Source organism: Manacus candei, unplaced genomic scaffold, assembly GCF_025592945.1.
Source record: "Manacus candei isolate 608988 ecotype Guabito, Panama unplaced genomic scaffold, ASM2559294v1 h1tg000015l, whole genome shotgun sequence".
In the NCBI taxonomy this organism is placed as follows: domain Eukaryota; kingdom Metazoa; phylum Chordata; class Aves; order Passeriformes; family Pipridae; genus Manacus; species Manacus candei.
In genome coordinates, this window is record NW_026138063.1 from 10,114,827 (window position 1) to 10,135,121 (window position 20,295).

Below are 20,295 nucleotides of genomic sequence, written 5' to 3' on the forward strand. Positions count from 1 at the left end.
AGTATTTTATGACATGAGGCATTACTAACAAATTACCTGAAAAGCACCACACTGGTTGGCATCAGCAGAACATGTAAGGGATACAGGTGTCCATTCAAAGGGAAGGGATTACAGCACCAGAAGAGCTGGATGATGTACATTTGTCCAGCTTCTGTTTCTTGCACCACAACAGCAGGTCTTGCTTTGAAATACCGTGGAATTGGAGCAGCAATTCCCTCTTTGTTTCCAGTTTTACTGACAGGAACACTGTCTGTAGCCATTTCAGGTTCATTCTTGGCTCTGCTCCATGGGAAAACAGATCTGGATCACTCTGAGAACTACAAGCTATGACCACCCCCTTACAGAGACATTTCAACTAGAGGGACTTCTGGCTGCAGCCTAGGACTCAAAATTGGCTTTCAGTCCCATACCTCTGCTCTATTCCTTAGGTTTGCAGAGAACCAAGGCAGACTGTCCTATTGCTATAGTAACATTCACCAAAATAAACCATCTGCTGGAAAACCTCCCAGGCCCTATATGCAAGATTTGTCTTCCATTATTACCAATGCACATGAGATTGTGGTATGTTCACGTGGAGCAAAATAGTCCCCACACACATACAGTAAAAATCTCATTCCAGGAGGAATGGGGAGTGGGGAGAACAATGGAGCTTTGTCCAGTGTCTGGCTGAGAGCAGACCAGGACTGCAATCTCTTGTGTGGTGTTCTCATACCCTTTGAAGTGTTACAGCCCAACAGGTGAAGGGCCAGTTGGCTTCCTTTTTTTTTTCCTTTTTTTTTTTTTAAGTAGCAAGTTTTCTGTCAAGAGTTTTTAATATATTTATTTGAAAACAAGGTTTTGTGAAAGAGTACACTAAATAGCATATATCTGTTCTTCAGCCATAAAACACGGACTATCAGCTTTAGCTCAGCACAGATTGGGGTTGCATGCACTGAACAGCAGATCTTGATAGGAAGGTCTTCATGTCTGTCTTTCTGATATCAAGTATAGTGTCTTCTTTAGAGGACATGACCCTGGAGGAGGGAGAGAGATAAACCAGAAAATTAAATGTATTTAACTAAAGCTTCTTGTGGTTGGCTCCACACACTCATCCAAGCCTGTCACTGATGTGACATTTATAGTTTTTAGCAAGCAGTTTGTTTTCCTGCCCTTCCACCAATTCAAGTGGATAATCTTTGCTCGTGGGAGCCCTTGGACATGCCAGCCCATATTTGGAAATAAAGCCTCTCAGTGAGAAACTTGTACATCAGTTCAGGCACTTTAACCAAGGAACCTGAGAACTCATTGCCTGGAGCAGATCTATCAGTATTGTTATGTTGGGCTCAGACAGCACCACGGAGCCCATGACTGGAGTGTCTTCAAATTCTGCTAAGAACTGCTGGGAAGACAAGACAACCCCAGAAAGCAGAGCAGTAGTTCTCTTTTGACCAATCCTGAGGTCAAGTAGATGACAGCTTTGTTACATAATCTACTTGCTTCTCTAGGGCCATCTTTCAGGACCTGACTAGTCCCAGCTCAGCTGTTGCCTGTGACTCCATGAGCTGCTCTAAGTCTGCCCAGCCAGACTCCACTCAAGAGTAGCCAAGCCTGCCAGATTAGAGACCATATCCAGTACAACTGGGTCAGGCCTGACCCAGAAGATGGACTTGTGGACTTCTCTTTAATTGCTGCCAAACTCTTGGGACTGGGACAGAGAGTGTTTCAGAATCTGACACAGAAGCTGTCAAAGAGCTAAAACAAGAGTGCTGGGTGCTGATAACTGCTTCAGTTGATCCAAAGAGGCTTTTTCTTCCTTGGGATTAATAAAGGTGACTGCACACTACACTGTACCTCATGTCTTAATCATCAATGTACTCAAAGGGCTCTGGTGGTTCAGGTTCCTGCTCCTCTTCCTCGATCTTCGGACCATGAGCTGCCACAGGTTCAACCAGCTCCTCCATATCCTCACTGGTGTCCTTCAGAATTATGATACCTCCAATGGAAAGCTGCAAGACAAGTGCAATGAGCATTTAGAGCTGCTTGTTTCTGCTTCATGGTGGAGTGTTTCTGGCCACAGAGTCTATCCTAGGCCATATGAGATGCCTCAGCAGGAATGAGTTTCAGAGAGTGAAGCATCTGACACTCACCTGGATCTCTGCCTGATAAGGAGATGGAACAGAGAGAGTCTATCCAGGCTACCTTCCACCATCTAGGTCTTGGTTTGATAGAAAGTGGCACCTGGATTCACACCTTTACCCCAGTCCCAGTCTGGGGCTTTCCACATGAAAACTAATTGAACTGCAATTGCTTTAAAAGGCTCCTCTTTTCAGGTTAACAGAGCTTAGTGAAGCCTCTGTGTGCCTGCCTCCCAGGAGGCTCTGTGAAACAGAGACTAATCTGATCACCAGCTTCCACCAAACGAGGAATCCTATTAGCAGAACCTTGCAAAACCAAAGAGGAATTAATTACAAAGATCACAACCAAACACCTTGGCAGGCTGAAGCAAATCTGTGTGCCTCCAGGACTGGAACACAAGGTGCGAAAAGGCAGTGCTGTGTCACGCCTGGCTGGGATCAGGGCTTTGGCCACACAGGCCACAAACAGCATTTCAAAGAGGCCTTTTACTCTGGCATTCCCCAAAGCAGATCAAAGGTCCAGAACAGCTCCATTCCAAGAGCCTCCTTGGTTACACACCCTAATCCCAGCAAAAACTGCACTGTTCTGTTCTCTTCAAAACCTGTTTATGGGACTTTAAGGCAGGAAACTGCACCCCCCCACTGAGGACTCTGCTTCTTTTGAAACTGAAGCCAACAACTGTGTACGTCCACATTTCAGTGAGTGGACACTTACTGGAATGCACAGCAGATCCTTCCAATCCAAACAGCAATTGGGTCACCTCCACATTTTAAAGGGTAGAGACTAAAAAACCCCTCCACAGCTTTCCTAAAGGAGACATTTCGGAAGGGGATGGCGCACAGAGAATTCCAATGTGCTGATGGAATTCCAGGAAATCAATTTATTAAAAATATCACTGTTTTCCTGGGAAAAAATATTACTTCTTCAGAACACCATTTCCCCATGCATAATCCTGCAAAAGGGCTAAGTCAAGGGTGGGTGTTATTTCTTGAACAAAAATAAAGGGCAGAAGAATTTGACTGAGGAGATTTAGAGTTCATGAGCGAGCTTATCAGCTTTGCAATGTATCTGAGCATCTCACAGAAAAGTTAGTTACCCCTTGGGCTTAGGGCTAAAAGACCTTTTTCATTTTCCATCTTACATGCTCTCTCTTCTCTATGTTAACATGAGCTGAAGGCACTTCTCTAAGGCCAGATGTAACTGAATAGGAAATCTGTTCAATGAAAACAACCCTCCATTTAGGTATAAATCACACTGCAGGATAATAAAGCTCCAGTACAAGTCCTAATATATTTCACTGTTTTGATAAGGAACCTGTACAACTTCTCAATCTAGTTGTAAAGATCATGGCTCAGTCTTTATGTTTCCAGCAATGTCATTAATACACAAAGTTTCCATGTTGACTGGTTTCCACGTTGCAGCATTTGACAAGATGAAAGAAAAATAAAGCAGCACTAGCATGGTGAAAAGGTTTGCAGCAGCTCTGGCTTTCCCCCAGCTAGAACTGCACGTGATCATTTGGAGAGAGGGACATTAAAAAGCAAATGACAACAGCAAAGCTGCAAATCTCTGCAACACATTCCAGTGCTAACCAGCTGTGAGTGGTGTTCTCCTGTACGCAGAGAACCTCTGGGTCCTCATGCACAAGCCCAGCACTGGGAGTGCTCTGTCAAGCACACGGACTGGGAAGGTGACACTTACTGGTTTGAAAGGTTGATACCGGCAGCTCTCTGTCATAGTGAGAACTTTGAGCTGAGCAGGCATGACTCTGGCTGGGTTGTCCAAAAGCTGAAAGTTGGGTTCAGGCTCTTTTTTCTTTTCTTTTTCATCCTTCTTTTCAGTCTCATCCTGGGGAAGGGGAGGAGAACATCAGCATGATTTTGGCAGTAACCTCTAACCCTTTCATAGCTCAGGAGGGTAAGGAACAACCAGGCAGCTATTCCAAAGTGTGGTGAGAAACCATTCTTCTGCTGAGGAACATACTAACACTTATTATATGCTGGCACAGGCAATGCCAGAGTGGGTCTAAGTGCTCTCAACAAGGCAATGCTTCACTCCCAACTGCAGACAAAAGCAAGGTCAGTGAGAGGTTGGCAGAGGAACTGTTTACCACTGCCTTCCTTTTCTCAGACTTTTTCTGTAAACTCACTCACCACTTTCTGACACAACTGAAGAGTCCTTCATATCATTACTGAGCACATAAAAATTGCCAAAGCTACCCTTGTATTTTCCCAGCTATAGAGCTGTCACTTACATTTCATAGCAGCTCACCCAAAATGACTTGACCTCAGTGACTCCCTAGGGAACTGCAGTGCAGCCCTCCTTTACCAATGACTCAGCAGCTAGAGGCAAAAGCTCAGAAGGAAAAAAACCAGCATCCTTTACATACTTAAGAACGTGGGTCATGTTTTCCCTCTTGCTCAGGAACATCTGAGTTGCAAACAAAAAAGACCACAGAAAAGATGGGAACAACCAATAAGGAATGATCAGGAACATCACTGAATGCATGGCACGCCCTGTAATAGCAGACAGGACTTTCTTGGGCACAGTGGCTGCTCGTTGCTGTGCAGATCCCCTGGAAGCTATGGATTACTAGTCATGTAACAGGTATAAGAGAAAAACAGGAAAGCAATGACACCTCTAAAACATTAGGACAATGGCAAAACATTCAAACACAGCAGGTGGCAGCAAGCTCCCTTTTTACTATCCTTGTTTTTCTGCTTGATTCAGCCAAGAAAATTTTTCACACATCTGGACACGTACACAGACACAATATGTGAATCCCTTCTAATATATTACTTCCTCTTCACACCTGCACTTAACTGTAGGTTGTAGAAATTTTAGAAGAAACATGCATTTGTTCAGCAAGTTTTACTTAGTACATAGAATTCTAAGAATAATTCAAAGAAAAGATAATGTTTGGTGACAAGGAAACTTAAAAAAGAGCAAAAAGCCCAGAGATTCTACCTTGCACGCATTAGATGATTAATTTTCTGGGCCAACTGAATAGGGTTTGGTGCCTACAACATGGCCACATTTATGTAGGTCTAGGAAGGTTATTTTATACATACACCTTTGTTCTTATGCCACATGAGTGGGTTTTCTTAAGCTAAAGAGGCCAAAAATTTTATGACCACGCTGCTTTTCTCACACAAATGTTAAAGTGGAATCAGAAAGATTTGTACTGAGCTTGTCAGCTTTAGTAAAGGTTTCCCACAGCATTCTCCATGAAAAACTGTCTGCTCATGGCTTGGCCAGGTCCAATGTTCACTGGGTAGAAAACTGGTTGCATGGTTGGGCCCAGAGAGTGCTGGGGAATGGAGCTACACCCAGTTGTCAGCTGGTCACAGTGGTGTTCTCCAGGGCTCAGTACTGGGGCCAGTCCTGTTTAATATCTTTATCTATTATCTGGATGAGGGGATCAAGTGCATCCCCAACAAGTTTGCAGGCAACACCAAGTTAAGTGGGCGTGTTCATGTGCTGGAGGGTAGGAGGGCTCTGCAGAAAGATCTGGACAAGAGGAAATGGCCTTAAGTTGTGCCAGGGGAGGGCTGGATTGGATATTAGAAAAAACTTCTTCACCAAAAAGGTTGTCAAGCACTTGAACAGGCTGCCTGGTGGAGTGCTGGAGTCACCATCCCTGGAGGTATTTAAAAGATGCAGATGTGGCACTTGGGGACATGGTTTAGTGGTGAGCTTGGCATTGCTGGGGTAACAGTTAGACTCAATGATCTTAGAAGTCTTTCCAACCTAAACAATTCTATGAGTCTATAATGCATTTTCAACTTATAGTTGTTCCTGGAATATTTGCATCTGTTACCAGAACACAAAAGAAAGGGTCTTTTGTCAGTACAGCAAGAATTTTAGCTGCCATATGTTTTCCAAACTACAGCAACCACCATGCATTCATTTGTCCATTATTCATCTTGCTCCAGGATGACACATTACTCACAGATGAGAATGACAAGTTCCAGTGTCAGGTCTATGAGCTGAAAGAAATCATCAGAGGACTAAAGGAATCACCATAACTACTGAGCAACATATGGATCCTGTACTCAAACCTCAGCTGGTTCTGAGCTGTGTGTGGATAAATGTTTGGCATTTTGATAGATGGGCAAAGCACATAAGAGACTGCTGAACATTTCAGAATAAGAGGTTAAGCATGTAGAAACCCAGAAAGCTTAAACTCTTCAGTGTTCTCAACTGAATTAGACACCACAAAGCAACTGTTGCAACACTGACCTCTTTTTAAAAGGTCAGAGCTACCAAGGCATGAAATTACTAAGACTATTCTACATTAATAAGAAAAGTATACAGATAAGAGATAAAATTTCCGTGGGTCTAGAAACAGTAAGCAATGAAATAATACTCATAAGGTTCATGCTGTTAAAGGCACATAAATTCGTCAAAACAAGCTTCTGCCTTTAAGGAAGTCAGTTACTTAATACTGAGGAAGATTTATTTCTCAGAAGTAATGGATTCACAAGCAATAGCACCTCTTGCTTTTAACAGTGCACACACACACATACACAGAGTAAAGGTGCTGACCAGTGTCTGCAGAACACTGCAATGTGTGTCAGTGCTTTGCTCAGAACTAGCACAGGTGATGGGGTGCCAGCTTTCCTGACACACCTTCCACGTTTATGGGGGGGAAGAAGACATTTAAGTTTCAATGTTTCCACCCACCACTTCCATCTTTTCCTCTTCCTTCTTCTCTTTCTCCTTTTCCTTTTCCTTCTTCTTGGCTTTTGCAGTGATGGACAGCACAGCAGTGGAAACCTGGATATGGCAACAGAGGAGGCATTCAGTGTGACCACAGCACTGTACACTGAGCTTCAGCTCCCCAGGCCAGGGAACAAATGGCAGTAACTTTCTGAGAGGGACAAGGAGCAACAGTGTTTGTCATGTTGCTAGCGAGGCTAAATGTGGGCTCTTGGCACATGTTACCTTTTGACCAGGGAAGAGCCAAAAGAGAAAGGCAAGAAAGCAGCTGTGACCAGTGAGCTTTGCCTTTCAACAGACTTAGTTTCTGGGTTCTTTGGTGGCTTGGAATTCTGTCCTGCCCAGCATTCAATTCTGCTAAAATGTTTTACAGTTTTCACACCGTGTCATTCATCAGCATGATGTGCCTGAGGTCTCCACTGCTGCCATTGCTCCCTAAGGGTTGCTCTGTCTGCTGCCATGGTTTGTTCAACAGCTTTTACCATCCTGCACCAGCACACAAATTGCTTCCACTATTGTCCCGCTTGTCATCCCACAGGTTTCATCTCTTCCTCGATATTCTCAGTTCCACACTTAACCTTTTTGCAGTCCATGGACCTGACAGCTATTATTCTAGCACATGGGCCCACCACCCCTTTGATAACAGACTATTTGAGAAGTGTCCCACCCAATATTCTCAACAGCTGTACTGCAGCAGCACTTTGGAGCCCAAGTCACAGACAAGGGCCCTGCTGTGCCAGATGCTGCACAACACTGACACACACATACAAACCAGTAGGGCATGGAAAGCAGTTTTTTTAGTCAATGCTTCTGGCTTGACCACTTCAGAAAAGGGAGGTTCCAGCAATTTAGTAGCACAGCATTTGTATGCCACAATCAGCAACAGTCCCAGGCACAGCAGGAAAAATTACCTAGAATTCTCCTTCAGAGACTACAGCGCCTGCCAATTTTTCCTTTGCCCTGTTAGTACCACCAAAGTCAATGTTTATACTAGGAGGGAGAAGGGGTTAGTCTTTGCAACACAGAAAGCCAGCCCAAATACCTTTTCTTTCTCCTTTTCCTTTGGTACCTCAAGAGGTGGGGGGTAGGCAAATGTGGACGGCTTACAGTTGGACTTGTACTGGACTTTTGGCATCTAAGACAAAGAGTTTAAAAACATGTTAGAAGCAAGGAAGACAGGGAAAAAAATCCACAGCAGAATAATTACTTTAGCTTCATTTTCCTTCCAGCAGAGACAAACACAGATTCTCTAAAGAATACAAGCTTCCCCTTTTCCCCCTCCGGAAGCTGAGAAACTGTTATCAGTGGCAACAGTTCAACTAGAACAATGTTATTTAATTATTCTATAATTCGACTCTGGCAAGCTCTCCTAGCCCTCTCCATACCCTCCATGCTATTCACACCATGCTTTGTTTTCATTGTTTCGAAGGTTTTGTGGTTTTGATGTTGTTGCTGGGTCTGTGTGTATTAACACAAAATTGGTTTAAGATTTTAGTGAAGATCTGCTCTGTCAGTGCACGCAAGGGCAAACCAAGCACTGCCTGACATTCCCCTCTTGCCAAAGCACATTTAGGGGTGAGCTACCAGTGTCACATATTCTTACTCTTGGCTACTGAAGCAAGGGCAGAAAGCATCTTTTGACAGCCAATCTAAATTCTTAAATTGATTTAATTTCTGCAGTATCTCAACTCTCGTCTCTCATGACATATCATGGAGCAACAATAGAACCAGGACTGTTCTGAGGAAGCAAGGTGGGTGTGGTGCAGCCCATAACATACAGCCAGCTCCTTGCTAGCTTTGGTATGCTGCCTGGGAACTAAGGGATGAGGAGAGGGAGTCAAAATGGCAGTACAGCCAAGCAGGCAAAAAGGTGCTGAGCCAATCACCACTGGGAAGGCACAGAGACAAGCAGCAATGCAACCCCCGTAAAGTTTTCAGGGCAGAGGGGAAAAAAAAATTAATGCAAACCTCTGTCTTCAAACAGAGTGAGAATTCTGTGCTGTGTGTACATGGACTTGATGCTCAGTCCGAGACAGGTGAAGAAAAGCAACTTAGAGCCCTAAGGCTTTGGTCCAGGGGCTGCAATCCAGCCAGCTGGCTGAGGCCAAGAGGGACTCTGGGAGCAGCCAGCCCTATGCATGCTCTGTGCATCCCAGAATAAGGCAATGATGGGAGGGATCTGCACACCCCTGCAGTGCCACATCCAGAAGCTTTTTGTGGAAGTTATGACCTCAGTTCTCCAGCACAGGAGACCCAGCATGGTACACAGCTTACAGGGGCCATACCACAGCTGATCGGCTGGAAGAACAGATGCATAAGTAAAGCGCAGTACTGACTGCTCGGTTTAATGTTTACTCCCCAAGGAATCCAAACAAATCCTCTTTTCCCACTGCTAGCTTTCCTAGGGGAGAACATCACATCATTTATTTGGGAGGCCAGGGGGGCAACACGCTTTTTTAAAAAATAACCCTGACCTTCAAGAGTGATAATGGGGCGGTCTCTCCCCACATGTACTCAATAAAGTTCCTTTCTTTTTAAGCTATTTTGAAGTAAAGTGTTCCAAGTCTGCTTTCCACATTTTTCTTGTCCCTATCTCCACCACCAGCTCTGCAATTTAAGCCTGCTTTTCAGATTTCTCCCAGTTAGAAACTTTTTTGGCACAAACAAGCTGGAAACAGGCAAAGAAAACCAATAAATCCATGCACAAGCCTTGCAGACCACTCAAGCCTTCCAAGCAGCTATCACTGCTCGTTACGTACCTTAAGATCCTTGTTAAGGCCAATGACACATGTTGGGGTGAAAGCCAGTGACAAGAAGTGTGACAGGGGAAACCAGAACCAAAACTGGGTGAAGACCAGAACCCCCACCACAGAAGGCATGTGAGTATGTCCTGTCCTCGACTGCAGTGAGATAGTTACGTTATGGCCCCCTGTAAGGAATCAAAAATGGAGGAAGTTAATGAATGCACTCCTGGGTACTCCAGAGACACCTGAGCAATGCATCTCAAACAGCTGCTGTGAAGGGGCTGCACAGCACAGTCCAGGCCACAGTGCTGCCAGTTTTCTCCCCTGGAACACACCTCCCTCCCTTACTGCGAGCTCAGCTTACTCAGTGAAACAGATGTGCAGTGTAAGGACCAAACTGCTCTACAGTACCCAAATATCATCAGTGAATATAGCCCTTCCACACTCATTTTACCAGGATACAGGTTAAACAGAAGTACAATGCAGAAGGCAAAGAGAGGGGGAGAAAAAGGCAAACCTTTGCCATATGCAGTTCTAAAACACAGCATACAGATGATCCCCAAGACAATGCTCACGAGGACACTGCATATAAAGCAGTGCACACAGAAACTTTTCTTTCTGTGGCTGCCTCTTTGAACTATCAGTTATTCAGAAGAAATATGCCGAGGTTTTTATCCTACACCATCTCAGTAGAAAAAAATGTAAACAGCAGCAACTTCAGAAGTTGCTTCTAGAGGTTATCAATCTAAGCTGCACAGAGACAAGCTCCTGCAGTCTTTGCAGCAAAATTACATCTCTGCCAGACAACCAAGTCTTAGATTTGTACTTGCAAAGCAGAGACCAAAACAACTCCATATGTTGATGTAGTGCAGAAACATCCAGCTAGAAACCAAATTGAAAGATTGGGCTTGCAGACAGAGTGAGAAAGTGTTAATCTGATCTTCTGTCCTCTGATGAACACAGTGAATTGAGTTGAAGAGGGCACCAGGCAAGTCCATTACCGCTGACAAGACCAGGTGCAGGGAGGTTAACTTCGTTAAAATACAAACACCCACTCATCGCAAACTCAGGGCACTTTGTAGCTGAAAATCCCAAACTGGAGTAGCATTCTCCTGTCTCACACAAACAGCCACCTCAGTAGGGCCAGGCAGCAATGGAACTGCCTGAGTTTTAAAGAAAAACAAAATTATTTTCTTGCTGCCAAAACTAATGAAAGCCCTGACTGAAGCAGTAATCTCATCTTGAGTATCTGTCAGTGTTAGTCCCAGGAGAAGCACTGGAAGATGGAGGATTTTGATGCCCTACTGTAGGATGCTCTGCATACATCCTATTTCCTTGCTTAGCAATAGATCTCCTGCTGTTTGACATGAGAACTTCCCGCTGCCTCTTTGGAGAAAGACAATTACATGGTCTTTTACTACTGCTAAGTCTGCTCTGCTTCTTATTATTTTCTCTGACACCAATCTCTTGCCCTTTCACCTGAATTTGCCACAGAACCATGGAAGGACTGCCTGAGGTCTTGTGCTACTCTTAAATATATCAAGCACTGCACACTCAAATTTCTGGTCTTCTCCCCCATCTTCACATTGAACTTTTCTTTACTGCACCACTGTATACAGGCCAGGCCCTGAATATCTGCAGATATTCTGGATCAAGCAGCCCAGTGAACGTTGCACAAGGAGCTTAACTGGACTTTATCAAACTTTTGCACTTTAATCTTCAGAATTCTAACCTTTATCCAATCTCTGGAATTTCCTGAATGAGTAACAGATTTCATATTCAAAAGATGCTGTCATGCTACTTCTTTCTGCTGTCTTATACCCACAAACAGCCCACCCTCATTCCTGGAGTTTTGCAGGGAGCAGGAAAGGTGGGGAGACATAATACTGCAACAATTGTGATTTATCTTCATGATTAAACAGCAGCCCTGACAGCCTGGAAGGGAACACGTTCCAGATATTCAGCTGACTGAAAGCTGTGACATGACGTCTGGAAAAAAATTTTCAAAAAACACAAAAGAAAAAAATTCAGGGATCCCGGGGTAGTACTGTAAGGTCCATCTCCCAGAATTCACACTGCCAATGTGGCAAGGTTTCCTGGAATTCAAGTGGCTGTTCTGAAGGCTCTGAGGGTTTGCTGGCCCAAGCTGAAAGTCAGTTAACCGGAGGGGGAGTGCAGCAAACAGACACTGGTGGTTTATATACTTTGGTATATAAACTCTATATAGTCATGGTGGCACTTGCTCATACTAGGGCAGTGTAGCCCAGGATGACACACCAGCAAAACAGTCATTAAATAAAGATGCTTTGTAGACTTTGGAAACTAGTTTCCAACCCTGGCCTAGGCAGCATCCCATTTTCAAGCAGCATCATACTGTTTCTTTCTCTATCAGCAAAGCCTTATAATCCACTTCATCTATGTAATGAGTGAAGACAGCCTGGACTGGGAACAGCAGCACTGGAATGTCAAAATCTCACAGGACAAACCATCAAAACCCCAGCAGAGTTGATTTCAGCATGTGCCAGTGACCTGATTCACATGGGCACTGAAACACAAAGTAGCTCTAATATAATGGACAAAAACATGAGCACAGGATAATGTCTTTTTTCTTAACTACCACAGAGTTAGTCCCAACTTTACATGGAGAGTTCATGAACAGGGACAGGCAGGAGAAAGGCGGGAAACAGTAACACCAAATTCAAGACATGGGAGAGCAGACTGCATGTTTATTTTTTGTACTAAAGTCTTTAACCTCCAAAATAGAAAACATCATGTGAGATGCTTCTTTGAAGAGATGGCAATGAAGAGATAAGCAACTCTTTGTTCTGTAATTTGAATGACACTTTCTTTTTCATCACTAATTAAAAATATCTCCAAACTGTGAGGAATCCATTACATTCACCACCAGGCTGTCAACAGCTTTTTTGTCTTCAGTCTGTACTGCCCAGTGCTGCTTTCTGTCCTCAAACCACTGTACTGACCACCCAAACCTTCCCTAAATATAAAGAAAAGGATTTTTCTGATAGGATAGGACTGGTTTTTTCCACACAGGACCGCTGCTCCTTCATTCTTCTCACTGATTGAGAAATGTGGCATTAAGAACCAAAGATGCCAAGACTCCAGAGGGTAAAATAGTTTTCAAGCAAGTAAAATGTTGACATCTGATTAGATCAGTACATCCCCTTTACAACTCACACTTCAGAATATAAAGCATAATGATTTTGCAAAGAACAGAAAACCTGGAACAAGAGAACATGTTTGTACCATGAAGGGGAGCATTATAAAAGTTCAGAGGGTTTTGGGGAAAAAAAACCCCAAACCCTAAGTTAAATTTAAAGCGTCTATATTTTCTTATTTTATTAAAGTAAAAATGCAGCTGCTGTGGCCTATCAATTAGACAATTGCCAAATTCTTCATTTCCACTTCAGTGTTTCCAAGGTACCCTGCTCCTTCCATTAAACCACCAGTCTAATGGCTGCCTCATTGCCAGAGCAAAAATCCCACCTGCAGTGCATCATTTCCCAGTTATGCACTGGAAATCTTGCACTTCTAATCAAAGCCTGTTGTTGGAAGAGAATTACGCTTTTCTCCTCCCCTCACAAAAAAAGACCCAACAAAAACCCTAAACTCAATTGCCCCAACTATGGCAGATAACACAAAGAACCTTTTCTTCCTGGCAGTGATAATTAAATTCTATAACTCATTGTTCCAGATAAGCACTTGCAGTTCTATGGGAAAGATAAAAAGAATTTGTTCTTTCAGGAGGCTCTAATGAAAGTGGCAATAGGTTAAGAAAGGGAGTTTACAGCCTTCCCCCAGCCACTCAGCAAGAAATAAAGAGGGTAAAGTTGGCATAAATTCACATGTAGTTTATTAGTATTGGATGTTTCTGGTTTCTAAGTCATTATACAATACATGAATGCCACAGGAAGCAAATCAGGTTTTAGTTGCATTTTTATGATTTTATGAATTCTTAGAGGTCAGAATTCAAAGCAGGTCTGTACTGCTGAGAGAAAAATCTCAGAGCCAGCTGGGCTCTGGCTTCCCAGCAACGGACTATGAGTATGGGAATGACCAAAATTATTCTAACAGTGTTGTGCCAAGAATGTTGCTCAGTCTGAGCTCCAGAAGGGGTACTCAGGAGGCAAAAAAAGATCAAGAAGGTGGTTCCTATTACTTTCCTCCCTAAGCAGCCCTAGTCACCCGTGATGACTAGGCCTGACTGCCACATGCCCACCAGGAACACTTTTTAACCATGCCTCCATGCAGACAGGTGCAGGCAGCCCCAAGTCTTTCTCCCCCCACCACCCAGCCTGGAGATGCAGCAATTTCATACACACACCACAGGGTGCTGTGCCCAAGCCACACCACAGACAAATTCTAAGATTCTCTTGGTTATGTGACTTCAGTACTAACCCTGATCTCAGAGTACAGGAAAAACCAGCTTGTTTCTGCCTATCACAGGGGATAAGGAGGCAAGAGAAGGCCACAGCACAAGGGACCAGGTGGGAGAAACTGCATTTGGAAACCTGGAAAAGGGGTGCCGTTGACAGACACAGCACTGTACAAGTCTTAACTCCATCAGAAGGAAAAATTCAAAAAATTGCCTGTCCTTGTTCCTTACAGAAACCTTCCTTAATTGGCCCTGCAACTCAGCTCTTGTGAAATGCTGATGCCTTTAGAGAATCCTATTCCTGACTCACCATTTAGTCATTAACATAATGTTTTCTTCGCTAGAAAATGATGTTTCCTTCACTAGAAAATTATGTTCCCTTCGCTAGAAGAAGGTAGTAGGATGCTGTGAAATAACTGGGTCTTCTGACGTAACACTGACGCAGTTAACTGTGCTGCCTTTGTACAACACCTCTTTAGCATTCGTGAAAGTAGCAAAACTTAGTTATTAAAAACATATACATAAAAAACTTTTATATATATTTTAAACTGGTTATGTAAAATTTAACAGAAAAGGCGAAATACAAGGGCTGGATACCACATGATTTCCAAATTTCTGGAGTAGGTGCTTAATGAGAAAAATAAAGAAGTAATCTATCATGCTATAATAAATTAACATACGGGGTGACAAAACACACTTAGACAAAAAATATTGTATTTTTCCAGATTTCTGGACGTGAATTCTGCCCCAATGACTGGGCTGAGTCTCTCCTGACAGAAACTACAAAACAGAGTTTATTTCTTCAGCTAGCTAAAATAACTTGAAATTTGAGATTTCTTGCTACTATTACATAACAGGCATAAACCCAACACCTCATCTCCCAAATGAAATTTGCTATTACAGCAATCGCAGCTAAACAAGTTTAAGAAATGTTGACAGCTTTAAATGTTTGGGGAATTACCTGCATCCAAAATGCCTTGTGCCAGGATTGCTCCAAACTTTGCCATAACGTCATCATGCTTATCATTGATCACTTTGGAATAGAGTTGTCTGAACTGGCTGACCTGGATAAAAATGATAAAAAGGAAAAAAAAGAGAGATTATAAAACTGACTGCACAAGTCAAATATTCCATCTTTAATGGAAGCATCCTGCATTTCTGCATCCTACGATGATTTTTATGTTTTCAATAGCTTTAGTCACTGGTATTACCAGTCATTCCACTAATAATTAATGACAGAGATTTTCCCCAGAAATCCTGGATTTCTGCATCCTACGATGACATTTATGTTTTCAACAGCTTTAGTCACTGGTAGTACAAGTCATCCCACTAATAATTAATGACAGAGATTTTCCCCACTTGAAGATACCCATATAGTGATTTTAAAATAGTCAGAATGGACATTCATTTCCAAACCACATTCTGCAGGCCTTACAGGAACACCCTGAGAATCCCTGAAGTGACACTGGAATAAAAGACCAATCGATGAGTTTGTAGCAAGAACTACTGTATGTTCTTAGGTGAGTGACACTGCACTTTAATAAATTGCCTCCAATTCCTACTGCTGAAAACCCCAAACTTATTCAAATTTTCCTTTACAATATTTCTGCTGTATCGATAATGCCCCTATGGTGCATCATCAGCAATTTGTTGCTGCACTCCTACCTTTTAAGTGAAAACCATTAATGAAAACATATAATAAAGTAACAGTTTATGCCATGATTAGGTTCACCACAGTATCTTAAGTGCACATTAGTAAGGGAAACTGCTAAACCTTCGCTTATATTATCATCATTGCCTTGAACAGCTTCACCTGTCACTGGTTCACTAAGGGTTGAAGAGAGAGAACAGTATCATATTCAGCAATGTCTAAAGTTTTACTGTAAATTAATAACTTGTCTTTTATTATATGCAGTGGAGCAGCAATATAGCTCAAGTATAATTTATATAGCTGAAAAAGCAGACCTGAAAATCCCAATCTGCAATCCAGCCAAAGCCTGGGAAGCTGCATTCCATTCACAGTATGTCTGGAAGAATTTTTTATACCTCTTCCTTAAATTAATTTTAATCCAGATACTCATGTGATGTTTCTTTTTCATTTTTTTCTGTTTATGTACTAAGCCTTCACTTGACATACTCAAAAGCAAAGGAGGTATTTTCAAAAGGTGCCCTTCCAAGATATCTTGAACAAGCTTCTCCTCACTACTGGTCCACTCTGTTGTGCTATTCAAAGTCCTCTACCTACATCTGCAGCCGCAGAGGAGAGGATAAACTCATACCTCATGGCAGTAGAGAGAGACTGACCAGTTCCTTGTATTGCAAATGTAGTTAAAGTTTCCAAATATAAAACCCTAATACCAGACAACCTGCAGACACTTTTCACATCCAAAGAGCTTGTGCTCTCCAGGGACACCAGTGACCTTTGCTCAGTGACGAACGCCTGAAGAAAGGTCCTTCCTTCCAGCTGTGAAACACATTGTCTGCTGCAGGCAAAGAGGCCAGGCTGCAACACCACCACTAAGAAGGTGCTTTTGCACAGCCTCTGATGCTCCCAGTGCCTAATTGTACCTGTAAAAGAGGCTTTAACACTGACTACGACACTCAGGACAGCACCCAGCAAACTGCCAGTCCCCATCCTTGCAGGACACTGCGAGTTCCAGAGCTGTGCCAAGGGTGGGCAGCACAGAGAACCAGGAGCAGTGTCCAAGCATCCCTCCTACCACACATGGCCTGTCTTAGGGTGCACTGGGGAATCTCAAAGCACTTTACAGAAAGTTTCCACACCTGTGAAAAAACATCCATTCATACAACTGAGTCAGTGACATGAGAACTGTGCTGGGAATAACATTTTATTAAACCAAAATTCCTCGAGGTAAAAAAAAAATAAAATATTAAAAGTGAATGAAGAGCTGTCTGAGGGGACAAATCAAACTGCCAGGGTTTCTCAGCATGGCACAAGATCAGATTCCCAGTAAAAGCACATCAGAGCCATGAGGTAATCCTGCAGCTGAGGTAATGATAGCAATGAATGTCACCACATTTCACGTGTGAATTTTTGACCAGAGGCAGCAAGAAGTTGAGACCAGACTTTTAAGAGATTATGCTCAATATTTGGGATGGAAAGAAGACAGAGGCAGATTAAGACTGCGTGTTTTCTGCATTTCTCAATGCAGGTTAACTCATCACACCACTTAAAACACAGGTATCCTAAAGGAACAGACACGCTCAGGTTGACATTTTTCCTGACTTCACTCTTTCAGGCACTAATCCAGTTGTACGACTTGTCACCTCAACTCCTTCCGCACTGATGGCATCTAACCTTAGATTTAAGCCACTTTGTGACAGCAGAAGACACTGATACTCATACAAGCAAGTCATAGCCTGCTAAATATGACTGCATTAAAATTACTTTATTTGTTTCATACCAATGGACAACCTCACCACCATGAAGCTCCAGAGTAACCAGCCACTTTCAAACAGGAGCAGTGAAGCTGAACAAAACAACACTTCTCTGGTGGAGCAGGATGCATTTATTAGAACTGGCAGGGAAAAAAAGCAGCTATTTCCATTTTTCAGTATAAGTAAATCCAACAATTTGTGTGCTAATATTAGTTCTCTATTCATTAATTCCCTTTTGCTTTAAAAAGTTTTTAGTTACTACTTCCTGTCCCCAAAAGGAGGTGACTTAAATTTCCTTGAAATTATTAAAACTAAAAAAAGGAGCAACGTACATTTTCAGGGCAGGCACACGGACAGATGTGTGGCAGAGAGATATTTCACACACAATGCAGGATTTATTCTGGATATGCAGACCAAACTCTGCTCTTGCTTCACTCCATTTATGCATTTTCACGCTCTCCTGATTTTTGTTTATAAAAGTTTACACTGAGGTTTACATGTTCAATATAAATGGTTTGGTTCCTACGCCTGACCTCTTGTACACTGTAAAAATATCTTAGTTTGCATTTGCAGCCTGGAATGGAGGCTCATGCAGTGTCAAAGACAGCCACATGCACACCAGGTGATCCAAAGCCTTCAGGTGTTATTTGGGACTGATTACACTGAAACACAGAAAGCAATGTGTGAAACTATTCCTGAGCTGAGCTGAGCTGAGCAGTAGATTCCAGTGCCTCTGTTTAGAGCACATCATTCCTGTGACTCTGGGCTCAGCTTCTGGGTTTGGAATATTTATAAAAGCAGGATGTTACAAAGCTCATTCGTTGGACTGTAATCCAGAATTTACACCGTAATCAAATCTTCACAGAGAGAAACCCTGGGTAGAGTGAGAAGATGTTCAGCAGAACTGCTGATGTTCATGCTGGCATCTGAAGTCTGATGGGGCAGCACCTCAGAACAGAGGGATGGAATGCCTCACTCAGGAAAGGCGAGGCAGGGCTAGCAGGGGAAGTCATCCACCTCCCTGGTCATGGTGCACTGCCCCTATGAGCACCCTTTCCCTCTATGCCTTCCACAGCTCCTACTCACATGGACATTAGTCCAGAGCACACAAACCCACCAGGAACCCACCTGCTTTGGCACCAGGACCTCGTGCAGGGCAGTGAGGTGACCGGGACACAGACAACTGCAAGGGACCAAGGAACTGAAATCTGGCTGCCAAACCTGAACAGATCAATTGCCATATCTCGAGGTGACAGGGACAGGTCACAGCAGGGGATCAGCTGCGAGCAGGCGTTCAGTGAACAAGCACTGAACAGCTACAGTAAGAAATAGTCCTTATACCATCTACTTACAAAAATACAAAATGTGTAGTGCCGTATCAAGAGCATTCTGTGTTCAGATAAATTCTGCATACCTGTGCATTGTGAGTTGTGGATCACTGCCAATCCTGCAAAATGCATTCAGCAACCATGCCCTTTCCACAGTTAAACATCAGTGGAAGCAAAATTGTTCTGTGAAAGGGTGGAAGACTACCCCACCCAGCCTAAAGGGCCAGGCAAACCCAGATCAAGGGATTGTCTCAACACTCAAATGCACAGTATGCCTGCATGCTTGTTCAGGCTATTTCTATAAAGCAAATGCTTCACAGGAATGGGATTTTTGACTGGGTCAGGTCCCAGCTGAAAACCTTCCTTGCTGTTGGGGAAAGTCTGGTTTGGCAGTTCTGGCTGTAGTGCTTCAGGAAGGTATTATCCTCATGTGGAGCCACTGCTCCACCTCCTTGGAAAAAGTGCTGGGGCACCAAAATCCTACAGAATGGAGTAAGATGTCAACAGACAGTTGTTGCTTAAGCTGTTGAAACAAAACTTGCCAGAGTTTGTCTAGCATAGCCCTTTAATCTGCTACTATTTTTCCTTCAAAGCACAGCAACAAGCACAACCCAAACTACTGCATAAGTTTATTTATATGCTATGAAACCCACAAGCTGTGTTTCTCCCTTGAAATCTTCAAGCACTTCAAAAATTTTATTGCATTTGGAAATGCTACCAAGAAATTTATTTGGGCAACTTCCAGGAGGAACACTAAAATGAAGGCAGTGACTCATTTCATCTTTACTAACAATACACAACCCCATTCTGCTGGCCAAAATGACATGGCAGTGAGTTCAAATGAAACCAAACACAGAACCTTGGAAACACCGAGGAAACAACACAGACTTTAAGATATAAGAATGATACAGCACCATTTGCTACAAACACGAAGAGCTGTCATTTATCAGGCTGATTACCACTTCTCCCTCTACCAGTCAACTTTCATGCACATCAAGCCCATGAGATTGTTAAAAACAAGACTTTATAAACAGTTAATTACAGGAAACAGTGGCAGGTGATGTGCAAAATGCTTTTGGTAAATGCAAGCTCTTAAGAACAAGAGCATTAATAAAATTTAATAAAACAGGTTTTAAACTGTTGCATGTTCTATCTTCAAAAGCTGAAGTTATTCTGCACACATTTGCTCTCTTGAAGGAGCAGACAATGTGCAGAATCATCTAACTGTAACAGGCTCACATAAAGGTTTTGCGAAGGTGCTCCTAGAATATTGCAAAAATCATTCTTGCACCCCAAAAAGACCTAGTGTTTCATCTAAATGGGCAAAAAAAATCCCAGCAGCAATATGGTCCTGGTTTCTTCATGAAATCTTAGAGATAACAGGCCAATATGATTCAAGGAGGATGGAGGAAAAAGCTTGAGCTTGTTTTTTATCTTCTCATTTTACCAAGATGACTATCCTACCACAAAACCAGGAATTGAATTTACTTTTTCAAGTTGTTAAGACATGCAGTTTGTTTCCAAAATTGCTGTCTTAATTGCCCTGCAGGTCACAAACACATAATGAAGTTGTCATTGATTTCGGTTACAATGA

At 42.9% G+C, this 20,295-nt stretch overlaps 1 protein-coding gene across 1 annotated transcript in view; it reads right to left on the minus strand.

Moving 5' to 3' along the window:
• Positions 1-793: 793 nt before the first annotated feature.
• Positions 794-20,295, minus strand: part of PSMD1 (proteasome 26S subunit, non-ATPase 1) — a 71,832-nt gene continuing 52,330 nt past the window's right edge. The window contains exons 19-25 of the mRNA XM_051781621.1: positions 14,936-15,038; positions 9,597-9,766; positions 7,880-7,972; positions 6,802-6,894; positions 3,817-3,963; positions 1,831-1,985; positions 794-1,013 (exon numbers count right to left, since the gene is read on the minus strand). Of these exons, the coding sequence (XP_051637581.1) occupies positions 1,839-1,985; positions 3,817-3,963; positions 6,802-6,894; positions 7,880-7,972; positions 9,597-9,766; positions 14,936-15,038 (753 nt within the window). The 3' untranslated portion in view covers positions 794-1,013; positions 1,831-1,838. The remainder of the gene's footprint in view (positions 1,014-1,830; positions 1,986-3,816; positions 3,964-6,801; positions 6,895-7,879; positions 7,973-9,596; positions 9,767-14,935; positions 15,039-20,295) is intronic.